This window comes from Tupaia chinensis, unplaced genomic scaffold, assembly GCF_000334495.1.
Source record: "Tupaia chinensis unplaced genomic scaffold, TupChi_1.0 Scaffold149964_2, whole genome shotgun sequence".
In the NCBI taxonomy this organism is placed as follows: domain Eukaryota; kingdom Metazoa; phylum Chordata; class Mammalia; order Scandentia; family Tupaiidae; genus Tupaia; species Tupaia belangeri.
In genome coordinates, this window is record NW_006209806.1 from 577,576 (window position 1) to 590,555 (window position 12,980).

The window sequence follows — 12,980 nt, forward strand, 5'->3', positions numbered from 1 at the left end:
CCCCCCCTTTCCCGCCCGCCCTGCCTCGTTCTATGCGGTGTGGGTGGCTGTGTTTCGTACACCGAAGTCCTCATGTCCCCTGACACGGCTGAGAGCTGGCGTCCCCACGGCTGCGGCCACCCAATGGCGGCCCCTGCCTGGAGGTGCCCAGAGGTTTCTAAGAGAGGGCGCGGTTCCGGCTGGCCACCGGGGTGTCAGGGCTGCAGGCCCCCTCGGGTTGACCCTAGAAGGGGGGAGGTTGTTCCCTAAGTCACAGAGAGGCGTACAGGCTCATGTCACTGGCCGCCTCGCTGGGGTACAGGCTGCGGTCACCGGCTGGCAGGCTCGGGCGGGGACAGCCAGAGCGGCAGCTGAGGCCCCCAGTGCAGGGAGGCGGCACGAGTCCCTTCTCGGGCCTCGGCCTACCTGGGTGCTGCGAGTCCGTGCGGGGCCCTCTCTGCGGGCCGCAGGGCCTGTGCCCACGGCCTGCGGGCTAAGGGTCCAGTGCAGGGGCGAGCCCGAGGCTCGGTCTCACCCTAACCCTCGGCTCAGGAGCGACTGGCTGCCTGGGGGCTGCGAATCCCGGGGGCCCTGCTCCAGCTGACTCCTCTGGGGTCGCATCCGTGCGGACACATGGGGTGGGGGGCTGGCCTGGACACAGCTGTGCCCTCCTCCTCTCGGCAGGGCATGGGGCCGAGAGCTGGGGGGAGGATCGAACCCCTGGACTGTGGGCGTGAAGGCGGGAGGATGGTGTGAGGACGTGACATCCGCTCACAGGATTAAGGCTTCGTTGAAAGAGACGGGGCGGGGGGGGTAGGGCTCCCACTCGCTGAGTGGGTTTGCGGCCAGAGTCCGGTGGGGCGGGGTCGCGCAGGCCAGGCCTGCCTCCCCCCTCCAAGGCCGGCAGGCTCCAAAGCCTCCAAGCTGCCCCTCGCTGCGCCCCACTCCCTGCTCCGGGCAGGCCCTGGTCTCTGGGAGGCGTTCTGTCCCTTCCTGCTATCCCGGCCAGGGATGGAGGAGAGGCGTCCCCAGGCTGCCACCCCCTGCCTGTCCAGAGGGGAGGCTGTGGCCCTCCTGGCCTGAGTGTAGGCCTAAGGGTGGGGTCCCCAGAACCCTGGCCCTCCCGGACCTGCCGTAGAGAGCTGGGTGCCTGGGACGAGCCCGGCCCTGTGTGTGTACCCCCTGGGACCAGCCCACGTCCGCTCTGTCTCTGAGCCCCACCTGGCACCCCTAGCTCTGGCTACGCGGGACCTGGGCAACTGCCCTGACGGGGTGGGAGTGGGGAGTATGGGGACACCCTGGGGCAGCTCCGGCCCTGTCCCCGGGCCTGCGGGGACAAGCAGGGCAGCTGTCCAGGGGTTCTCAGACACAGACGTCCAGTAGGGCCATGGACACTCGGGGACTCCAGAGTCCAGGGCTGTGCGGGTCCCGGCTGCTTCCAGTGCATCTTGGGGGCGGTGGTGGGCGAGGTGGGCAGGTGTGCACACGGCCTGCCCCCTGCCCCCTGCCCCCGCCACCGCCCGTGTCGTCAGAGGACACTGTTAAACCGCCTCCCCGCCCCTCCCTCCACAGTGAATCTGCTCCTGAGGCTGCTGGAGCGGGGACCGACCGGGTGACCGGCCAATTCTGCACAGGACGCGTCCCCCGACCTCCCTCCAGCCGCTCCGGGTTGGACGGGGCGGGAAAGCCAAACGGCCAAATCTGAAACGTTTCGACTCAAGGACAGAGGACGGCTCCACGCAGGCGAGGCACAGGGGCCTGCCCGCCGCCCCTTCTGCCTGAGCAACGGCCCCCGGCCACCGTGACGCGGAACGGTGCCAAGACCGGAGAGCTGAGAACCAGAGCTAACCACCACGCCGACGCCTCGTGCCTAAACAGTGGGACGTGAGCGCTCCCGGGCCAGCCCGAAGATCCGTTTCCGAGCCACACGGGGCGAGGACAGGGCAGGGCCTACGGCATGGCTGGGGGTGACGAAGACCAGACGGGAGGGACATTGCCGGCACAGAGTGCGCTCTGCAGCCCCGGGACCTCGCCGCGCGTCCCACGGTTCTGTCTCGCTGCAGATGCGGGCCTGGCCCCCGGCGCTAGCGGTGTGGGGTAACAACTTTCTAAACGAAGGAATGTTCTAGAAAGTTCCTCCTGCTCCCCCTCACCCCGATTTTACCTCTGTTTAAGACAAAACAAAACCAAACAACCCAGAAGCCTTCCAGGAGCCTGGCGAAACCTCACAGATGGCCGATGGCGAGGGGCCTGTGCCAGCCACCAGGACCCTGAGCGAATTCACCCTCCGTTCCTTCTCGGCCCCGAGCCCACGACACGAGGGGCGGCCGGGAGTCTCACAAGGCGGGCGTCACATCGCCGGGCGGCCCCGCTACCCCTCACCGGGCCGGGCCGGAAGGCCGCCGCGCTGAGCATGGCCCGGCCTGTGACGGGCCGCGTCTAAACCTCGGGGTCGCGTCCCACCCCCCAGCCGTGCGTGCCTGGTATGCTCTTTGGAATTCAACGTGTTGGCGACCCGAGGTGTTCTGCTCGAGCTGAGCACTTGTGCCCTGCCTGGGAGAGACAGAGACAGAGACAGAGACAGAGACGAGACGCGGGCCGAGCAGGCAGCACGGCTAGAGGATTGTACAGGGCTTCTTGTCCTTGAAGGGGTTCTCGGAGGCGGGGACGCCCACCAGCAAGGGGTCGCTCCGGGCGTGCTGCTCGCAGTAACTCATGAGCTCGGACGAGGCTTTGGAGACCTGCGGAGGCACGGGGAGAGGAGGTGAGGGCCGCGCCGCGCCGCGCTCGGGGCCTGGCCCCATGCACGGATGGCTGGGCGCACGCAGGGCCGTCCGCACCCGGATCACGCCCCAGGCCCACACAGGCCACGGAGGAGAGGACCCCGTGACATGGAACGCCCAGGACAGGCGGGCCCACGGCGCAGGGAGGGGACTCGTGGGTGCAGGGCTGGGAGGGCGCTGCTCATGGGGTGATGGAATGTTCTGGACCTAGACAGAGTGCTGGCAGCACAGCCCTGGGAATGTGTTCTCGATCACTCATGGTCAATATGATCTGATGTGGTTTTTAACATTAATTTATTCATCCATTTAGGTTTGTTTTTTTTTTTTTTTTTTTAAATTTGACCAGAGACAGAGACAAAGAGAGAGACAGGAAATGAGAAAGCAAGCTGCCAGGTCCGGGACTCGAACTGTGGTTGGCCATGTGAGAGTGTCCAGCACCTTAATCACAGTGCCACCTGCAGGTCCCCGATCTGATGTGGTTTTTACCACATTTTATTTTATTTATTTACTGTAGAGAGATTTTTGCTATGGGCTGCATGCACTCGCTGGAGAGACAGAGAAAGTGAGACACCATTCCCCGGGGGGATGGCCATGCGCAATCCCTCTTCCTACTGGGATTCTGGGCACGCACACACCCGGCATGAGTTTCAAGCCCCTGGGTCTGGGACTCGAACCGCAGTCAGACTACGTAGGAATTCAGGGCCTTGACCACTATGCCACCTGTGGCCGCTTCCCACAGGCTTTGAAAAGATGAGCAAGTCAGAAAGGGAGGGCTGGCTTCCTCCAGCAGGAGCTGCTGGGCCTTGAACAGGAGGGCAGCCACGCCCCCCCCACCCGCCCTGCTGGGCACTTGGGCGGGGGCCAGGGAGCTTAGCAGTGACAGAGCCTGCGGGACAAGTTCACGTCCTATGGCAGCCTGAAACCCGGGGGCTCAGGGAGCAGGGGAGGCTGACACCTGGGGCCACGGGTGGGCCCCCCTTTGGCCACGCCCGTCTCCCCCGGCCGGGTGGCTGGGGTGCCTTGGGTGCTTCCTCACTGCTCCCTGCTGCAAGCCCTGGGGGGACGGGTGTCTGGTGTCACAGACCAGGGCGGACGGGGACATGTGTGTCCTCCGCTGGGCTCCACGAGCCCCGTGCTCTGCCTGGCTCCTCGCCTGGCAGGTGACAGGTGACAACAGCGAGGCGAGGGGGCCGGGCTCTCTGCACCGCGATCCCAGGCCCCAGGGACAGCGCGAGCCTCGGCCCCTGTGCTCCAGGGTCCGTCTGGCCAGCCCAGCTCTCCTGCCCCCGCCGGTGCCAAGCGCCACTCCGGGAGCCGGCGGCCCGGGGCACGGACCCAGTGCGCTTTCTAGGCTTGTGTGGGAAGGAAGCCTGCTGGGGACAGAAATAGTCTCCCCACTCTGGAAACAGCCGGGCGGGCCCCTCCCTGCCGCCCAGGTGCCACGGCCGCCCCTGTGCCCACGGGAGGCTCGGAACCGTGCCGGCCACCGAGGTTGCTGGAGCTCTGAGACTGGGAGCCACCCCGTGGGGGCTCCAAAAAAAGGTGGGGGGGGCGGGGGGGCCCAGACTCTCAAGGGGTGAGGAGGGTGAGTCACCGCCCAGCAGGGCGGGGGGGGGGCCTGGCACCGCCCCCCGAGGGAAACCACTTCAACCGGGGCCTCCTCCTTCTCCAGACCCAGGAATGCTTTGAGCTCAGGCCGCCCCTAGTCAGACGCCGCCCTCCCGCTGCATCTGTCTGGCCCGGGGTGTCGGGAGGGCTCAGAGCTGGACTGGCAGCCTGGAGGTGACCAGACCCCTTTCTGACTCCCCTCTGCCACCTGGGCGGTGTCCCCACCAGGGGCCAGGCCACCCTTGCTGACGGATCCCTGTGTGTGGTGGGGACTGGCGAGAGGCAGGTGTCACGGAATGGAAGCCCGACTGAGTATGTGGGGCGAGGCTGGCCTTCTGTGCCCGTGCAGAAAGGCCGTGGCACCCTGTCCTGTTCAGTGACGTGTCATTCTAGATGTGGCGGGGGGGGCAGGTAGATGTGGCGGGAGGGCCAGCTTTGGGTGACACTAGCATTTGCATCCGTAGACTGAGCACAGAGGGCGGGCTGCACCTAATCAGTGGAAGGCCTTGGCCACAAGACCGAGGCTCCAGGAAGCAGGAACGGTGCCTGTGGGCAGCCTGCACCCTGAGCTGCAGCCTCAGCTGTCCCCGGGTCTGCAGGCGGCCAACCTGCCCTGCAGATCTCAGGCTCCCCGGAGCCCCGAGCCAGCCCCGTAACAATCATTGACCCCACACGCACGCACACGCACGCACACGCACCGTGGGGTCTGCTTCTCTAACGTCGTGCAGTGCTGGTGCAGGAAGCTTAGTAAACTGTCTCCCAGTGTCGGGCCAGCCCTGTGGCCTGGTGGTTAAGGAAGCTAGAACCCGGGACCAGCAGCTGGCATGGCTATGTCGCTGGACTCTCATGTAGTCGACCGCAGTTCGAGTCCTGGACCCCGTGGCTTAAACTCACGCCGGGCGCGTGTGCGTGTGTGCCCAAGATCCCGAGAGGAGAATGGAGAAGAAGGGATTGCGGCGTGGCCATCCACCCTGGGGGGGCGATTTCTCGCGTTCTCTCTCTCTCTCTGTCTTTCTGGTAGGCACATACGCCCTATAGCAAAAACCTCTCAAAAACACGTGGCTGGCTGGAGTCTGAGTCCTGGCCCCGGCAGCTTGGAAACCGCTCTGGGCTCTGGTGTGCCCGGGACCCCACAGGATGGAAACATGGAGGGACTGCAGTGCGGTCACGCCCCACGGGGTTCTGCTCCCTGAGGGTAAGTGCGTGCACCCCGGCAACGAAAAATGAACAGAAAACAGCAAAGGCACAATCCTCGGGTCCTCTGCACGGACCCCCGAGTCCTCGCCTGGCCGCTGGTCATCCAGGCTCCGAGGCGGGAGGGGGCCTCTCGTGGGCCACCTGGTGAGGGGTCCCTGTGGAGCAGGGTCCTGAGGGAGGCCACGGCGGACCTGGGGTTGCAGGGTCATCCGAGAGGGGACGTGTGAGCCCCAGATGTCCCCCTGAGGCCCCATGTGGGCTCTGTTCCTCCACATGAACACCATGTGGCCGTCACACGGGGAATACTACGCAGGCATGAACAGGAAGGAGGCGCTGGTGCAGGCCGCAGGGCACGGCTTGAACAGACCATGCTGGGGACATGGGGTGGGACCCCATCATACGAAGCGGCAGGAGAACAAGTCCACAGGGATGGGGTGCAGGGGTGATGGCCCAGGGGATGGGCTGCTCTTGGGAGTTATGGAATGTTCTGGAACCAGACAGCGGGGTGGATGCACAACCTCATGAAGGCGCTGAACCCCCGAGTCACGCACTTCAAGGCGGCTCCTTTCGAACTGTGTGAATTCAACTCGCGGCGTCCGCACAGCCAGGATCTAACCATGCAGCCACTCTGAGTGTGGCCGGCCTGGCCCTGCAGGGCACAGGTCTGACCAGGAGCCCTCGCTGTAAAAATCCCACCAAGCGGCTGGCTGGCAGGTGGTGCGGCGGTTAGAGCGCGGGACTCCCGCACGGCTGACTGCGGTTCAAGCCTCGTAACTGGCGGTTTGCTCTCCCACTTGCTCGCTCGCTCTCTCTCTCTCGCTCTCTCTCTTTCTGGTCAAATTTACACACAATAATAAATAAAATTAAGTAAACTACTTCTTAAAAAAAAATTGAACAAAGACACGAAGGAAGCGACAGGGTGGGTTAGACAGCGCCCCAGGGCAGGCTGTGCCCTCCGCCCGCGCCCCGCGCCCCGCGCCCCTCACCTTGATGCGGTCCACTCCGGCCTCCAGTCGGAGCTGCTCCACCAGCTTCCGGGCCTGTGCGATGTTGTTAGTGACAGACATCGTCTGCCATGGGCTGGGTGGCGGCCGAGCTGGGGGGCGGGGACGGACGGGTGTCAGGGCCAGGAGCCAGGATGCCTCCTCCTGGAAGCCTCCCTGGCTGCCCACCCACCACCCTGCCACCCGCATTTGCACCCCAATCCTGGGCCAGAGTGGGGGAGCCCAGCCAGGCCTCCCACGCTTCTCTAGCCCCCACTCCTGGCCTGTGGGTCAGTGCTTGTGGGTGCGACCATCGGGGTCCCCAAGAGTGTCCAAGGGACGACAGCGGCAGCTTCTGGTCCGCTTGGAGTGAGGGACATGGTGGGGACCAGCATCAGGGGTCTGACCCTGCACGGGGCCTCCCTGGCACTGCAGACACGGAGCCTCATCCCCTGCGGTGTCCGTGGCCCTGCAGGGTCTGATCAGTGGCCCTGCCTCCACCCGCTCCAAGCCGAGGGCACCCGGGACGAGACCCAGTGTCTTCTGGGGCACGGCCACCCAGAGGTCCCCTCTCTCTGCCGCCCGCATAGCAAACCTCAGAGAACGGTGACAGCTGACCACATGCCAGCCTTGGGCTGCCAACCTAGTGCCACTGCCCCAGCAGCCGGAGGCCCCGGCCGGGCGCACACCTGGTAAGAGCTGGCAGGCTGCCCAGCGGGTGACCGGAGTGTCGCCACGGCTGCTGGGCAGAGCAGCAGCGAGAAGCCAAAAAAAATCAGGAGCGCGCCGGGGGCCGAGGGAGTGGGGCTGCCACACGGCAGGCTTAGGTCAGAACCCCGGGACGCTACAGACGGCAGTCTCGGGGACCCACGGGCGCCCACTGGGTTCTGCAGGGTTTCCAGAGCCTTCCGGTGTCCCTCCGCAGCCTTTCAGGGCTGTCGTGACAGGTGACCACATGTGGGTGCACAACACAACAGACACCCAACCCCTCTGGGGCCCGGAGGCCAGAAGCCGAGGCTCCTGGGAGGCTCCTTCCTGTCTCCCCAGCTCCCGAGGGCACTGGCGATCCCGGCGGGTGGCCGTGTCACTCCGGGCCCTGCTCCAGCCCCTCCTGTGCGTGGCTGGACACGGGTCGTTTCGGTTATGTGAACTGAACCACGGCCCGTGGTGTTCTGGGCTCTGCCCCGCTGTCTCCGTTGACCGAATCAGCCCTCGGTCCGGTTATTGCTGAGTTCTGCCTGCGGTGTGGCTGGGCCGCGGTGTGTCCAACCACCAGGGACTCCGAGCCGACCCTGGCCTCTGTCCCTCCCGGGAGAAGTGCTCAGACCCGTGTGCACCATGCACGCGGGTGTTTATCTCCGGGATAAACGGGAAGGAGGGAAGCTGCCGGGTCGTGGGCGGACACCTGTTACGTCTGTATTTACAAACTTGCTAGAAAGCGCGCGCTCGCCAGGCAGAGAGGGAGTGAGAAACGCCCCCGGGGACGGCCACGCAGGCCCTTCTCCTCCATTCTCCCGGAACTGGGGGCACACACACGCTTTGTGTGTTTTTCAAGCCGCTGGGTCTAGGACTTGACCTGTGCAGTCGGCCACGTGGGGGCCCAGCTGCCTGGTGGGGTTGGACGGGCAGGCGCCCAGGCGGCACGCTCGCCAGGCAGAGAGGGAGTGAGAAACGCCCCCGGGGACGGCCACGCAGGCCCTTCTCCTCCATTCTCCCGGAACTGGGGGCACACACACGCTTTGTGTGTTTTTCAAGCCGCTGGGTCTAGGACTTGACCTGTGCAGTCGGCCACGTGGGGGCCCAGCTGCCTGGTGGGGTTGGACGGGCAGGCGCCCAGGCGGGTGCCGGGTGCCGGGTGCCGGGTGCCGCACCTGCTCAAGAGAAGGTGACCATGGTCCGAATCCTCGGCCCGGGGCTGGGGGAGGGAGAGCGTGGTGTGGCCAGACCCGTGGGGGCCCCTCTCACGTGTGGGCACGCTGTCATGAACATCCCGGCCACGGCGGCGGGGGACCTGCGCGGGCGACTGGCCTGCAGAGCGCGGCACACCCGTGATGTGTCCACACAACCGCGGGCTGGGGCGAGGGCGGCCGGACCCATCCACATCCCGGTCTTACCCCTGCCGTCTGACGCTCAGCCCTGGAAGGCGGTAAGGGGTTTCTACGTCTGGCTGTGTGGCCTTGGTAAGAGTGAATGAAGAAAAGGGAGTCCCGTTTCTGGGAGACACCCACCTGCTGGGGCCGGCCAGGCCCCCGCCGTCTGTACTGAGCGGACGGCCACGTGGGGCGAGCGCCAATCCACGGGCGGCTTCCAAGCAGCCGCAGACACCCAGCTCAGGAAAACCGCCCTCGGCTCAGCTTGAAAGCGTCCAAATTACTCCGCGCTAAATATAGTCCTGCCTGGGGAGCAGACAGCCTGGCCCCGGGGTCCCCTGGACGGCCTGGTGTCCACTTAGCGTCTGTCAGATGTGCCCACCAGGACCCTGGGACCACCGCCCTGCGTGGACCCCTGCTCCCCCACCCGCAGGCCCGGGCGGGCGGGGCGCTTCCTGTTCTGGGCCGGGCCCCCAGGGAAGGCCAGGGAGAGCTACGGGGTGTGAGTACATGTGCATCCATGTGTGTGTGTGTGTGTGTGTGTCCACCGCGTGTGAACACACACGTACACGCGGCACACCAACTCACACTTGCACACATGTAGGCACATACATGTACAGATGCATGCGTGCACCACATAGCACATGCATGTGAGCGCACACATGTCTTGTGTACACACGCAGGCCAGTGTGTATGCTATATCCACCAGTGTACTGTGCATGTGTGTGCACACGTTTTCATGTGTGAGTATACATGAAATGCACATCTGTGTAGGTGTTTGCACATGTGCACATACACACATCTGTGTGCATGTGCATGCATCCATGTGCATGTGCAGATACACATAAGTGCATGCCCGTATGTCCATGCATGTGTGGGTGCACGTGCATGCATCTGTGTGCACGTATGTGTGTGCACTTGCACACACGTGCTCACGCCGGGAAGCCGGGGCTCGACACCCGCCGCACGGCCCCCAATTGTGCTGATTCCCGTGGACGGCAGTGCCGAGTCAGCGGGGGAGCAGCCCACACCAGCTGCCCTCCCTGAGCCGTGTGACGGTACCGGCCAGATCGGCAGGCGGGCGGGCTGAGCGCAGCTCGGAAGCCCCAGAAGCCAGCTAAGCTTGGGAAGGTGGGGGGAGGAGGGCGGCAGATCTGCCCGCGGCCGGGTGCACCACAGGCTGGTCTGCTGGCGAGGCCCGGCCGACTGGGGGGGAGGGTCTCTAAAATAGCACTTCGCGGGATGCGGGAGGGCACCGGACCCGGCCAGCATGCGCCGGTGAGGAGGGGCCAGGGTGCCCTGCCCGGGGTGGAGGGGAGGCTGGACAGGCCCGGAGGGAGGCCAGCACCCCGGACAGGGCAGACCCAAGTTCTGATGCTGGGCCTTGCCAGGTGTCCTGGCACGACTGGGGGGCTGGCTGCCCACGGGGTTGGGAGGGCTGAATGGAGGCCGCGGGGCTGCAGAGCTGAGGAGCGGAGAGCAGGCCGGGTTCCGAACTCTGCAGGGACGCTGGGGCCCTGGGGCCGGGCATCCTGAGTGTCCCGCAGCTGCCCGGGGTGTCCCGGCTGGGCAGGCTGGCCGTGAGGAGGCAGCGAGCCCTGGAATTCCGCGCATAGCTCTCATAGCTGGGAGCGCGGCCGCTCCCGCAGCGCAGCCGGCCCGCAGCCGCCATCCACACGCCGGGCAGGCCGGCCCAAACCCTTCCCCCAGGAGAAAGCACGCCCCGCAGGAGCCGCGTAAGCCGCCAGGAATGCGAGGGACGTGCCGCCGCCCAGAATGCGGGCCCCTCACGTGCCGCCCCGGTCCTGTTAGGAGGGAGCTGGGGGCAGATGAGGCGCACGGGTTCACGCCTGCCACCTCCCCGTACATGCACCGACACGCGTGTACTTGTGACGGGCGGGCTGCGGCGGGGGTGGGCCCTGGAGGCAGGGCCTCGCTGGGGGGCTGGCCATGCTGTCTCTGTCTCGTGGAAGAAAGAAATGAAATACTTTTTAAAAAGACATAAGAGGGGGCCTGGTGGTAGCACAGCTGGGGCCAGCAGCCCCACGTGGGCAAGTCCTGAGTTCACATCCCGGGCCCTGCCTAAGCAGGCGGGTACCTGTGTGCCGTGAGCCGGGCTGAGACCAGGGCTGGGTCATGTGGTCTGGGGACCCTATAGAAGAAATAAATTCAGTAAAGGTAACAAACGGGTGAGCGGATGGTGCGGCTAAGGCACCGACTCCCCACAGGCAACTCCGCAGTTCGAGTCCCGGACCCGGCGGCTTGGAAATCACAGGGCAGATGCGTGCACGCGTGTCTGAAACCCCGAGAGGGAGGCAGAGGCGGGACTGCGGCGCGGCCGTCCCCCACGGGGCTCGCTTTCCCTGTCTCTCTCTGCCCGGCAAGTGCGCACGCTCTATACCAAACTAAAAAATGACAGTGATGAGGAGAGGAGGAGGCTGCCCGAGCTGAGCCTGGGCTGGGGAGATGGGGGCCCTGCCCCGTGGGCCCGACCAACCGGCATCTCCCAAGGCCCGCTGCAGTGGTGGACGCTGGGCAGGCCAGGCTTGGCGGGGCACCGTTAGCTGAGCTGTTCCAGCTCCAGGCAGGGGCAGGGCGGGGGCGGGGGCCGAGCTGCGACAGGCCGGCAGGTCCCCCGGGGAAAAAAAAAAAACGGGTGTGTGGGCTCTGCCGTCTGGGATGGCGGGCTGGAGGGGCAGGGCTCTCCGACCCAGCCCTCTGTGGCCCACGGGCGGTACGACTTTGAGGAACACTGGCATCCAGCCTGGAGGAGGGGCCGGGGACCCCGCGGCTGCACCACAGGGCCAGGGCCAGGCCAGCCCCTCTGCGCTGCAGACGTGGGCTGGGTCATCCTGGGCCTGCAGGTGCGGAGCAGCCCCTGGCTTCCCCAGCCCTGCCAGGGCCCCCTCATGACCAGACACTGCCCGGCATCCCTGAGGACAGTCTCCTGAGGAAGACCCCCAGGAGACCCTGCGCTCCCCGTCCTCTCCCTCCTGAGGCCCCGGGAGGCTGCGCACATTCAAACCCACACCGTGCGTGGGAGGAGAGGGGGTCCCAGAGGCCGCGGCCCCCGGTTCACACCGTCTGCCCACCGGGAATCGGCCCTGGTGTCTGCGTGAGCAGGGAGTGGACTCCACTTGTTTCTTTTCTCTTTCCTTTAAAAAAAAAACTTACTTATTTTATTTGTTATTTTTAAATTTGACCGGAGAGAAAAAGGGAAAGTGAGAAAATAGGCCATCAGGTCCGGGACTCGAACCATGATCGGCCGCATGGGAGTCCAGTGCCTCAACCACCACGCCCCCTGCCGGCCCCTCCATTGGTTTTTGTTTTTTCAGAGACTTTTGCTGTAGGGCACATGCATTCACTGCAGAGACAGAGAGACAGAAAGCAAGAAATCACCCCAGGGGATGGCCTCACCGCAATCCCCTCTCCATTGTCCTCTTGGGACCTTTGGGCACACACACGCCCTCAGCATGAGTTTCAAGCTCCTGGGTCCGGGATTCGAACAGCGGTTGGCTCCGTGGGAGTCCAGTGACAGCCATTCTGCCACCTGCTGCCCCTTCGGTTGTCTCCAATGAATCGATGCAGGTCCCCTAACAGCCACTACCACTCAGGGCCCTGTGGTGGGGCCGGGCGCACCCATGTCGGCACAGCCAGGGGCCCACACCATCGCCCAGCGTCCCCGCCCCACCCAGAACCAGAACTGCCGTGTCCCGGGGGCACGTGTGCATCGGAGGCCTCGTGCACGCCCTGGTGTGCAAGGACACACGTGGGTGAAGGGCCAGGAGCACTGCTTCCTGGACACTGCACGAGGGCGACCGTCCGCCCGTCCCGGGAGCCTCCCCCACGCGGCGGCCCGGAGCCTCTGCGGGCAGAACACGGTGTCCCGGCGGCCGCCGGGGGCTGGCTCTCTTCCTCTGCTCTCTGACAGCAACCAGTGGCACGGAGAGGGACAGCCGGGAACACCCAGAGCGGGAAGCTGCCGTCAGGAGGTGTTCCAGCGGGAGGAGGGCAGTTTCGGCTCCCGCCTCCTGCGCTCCAAGGCCGCCTTCCCGGCTGACTCACGGCTGCCACCCGCCCGCACAGGCTCCGAGTGGAACTGCCTGGAAGGCCACAGTCACCCCGGCCGGATTCGCTGATGCCAGCTCCCTGCCGGCAGGGACGGGGGGCATCCCAGCCCCCGGCCGGCAGGGCCGGGGCCCACCAACAGTGCTTCCAGCCAGCGTACAGGAAGCTGGCGTGGTGCGGCGGGCTGGGGTGCCCGCAGGCTGCCCTGGTGGCCCCTGTCCATGCCTCGAGGGGGTCAGACGGAACATGGCAGAGGGCGGGCCCCTGGAGGG

The 12,980-nt window shown here is 65.7% G+C and overlaps 1 protein-coding gene across 2 annotated transcripts in view; it reads right to left on the reverse strand.

Moving 5' to 3' along the window:
* The window catches only part of GNG7 (G protein subunit gamma 7), a 24,543-nt gene that overhangs the window by 2,277 nt on the left and 9,286 nt on the right, over positions 1–12,980 (reverse strand). The window contains exons 2-3 of one of the 2 annotated variants that reach the window (XM_014585553.2): positions 6,554–6,663; positions 7–2,720 (exon numbers count right to left, since the gene is read on the reverse strand). In XM_014585553.2, coding sequence (XP_014441039.1) covers positions 2,595–2,720; positions 6,554–6,634 — 207 coding nt within the window. In that variant the 5' untranslated portion in view covers positions 6,635–6,663 and the 3' untranslated portion in view covers positions 7–2,594. Of the gene's footprint in view, positions 1–6; positions 2,721–6,553; positions 6,664–12,980 lie in introns of those variants that run through there. The other variant, XM_014585554.2, reaches the window with a different exon arrangement.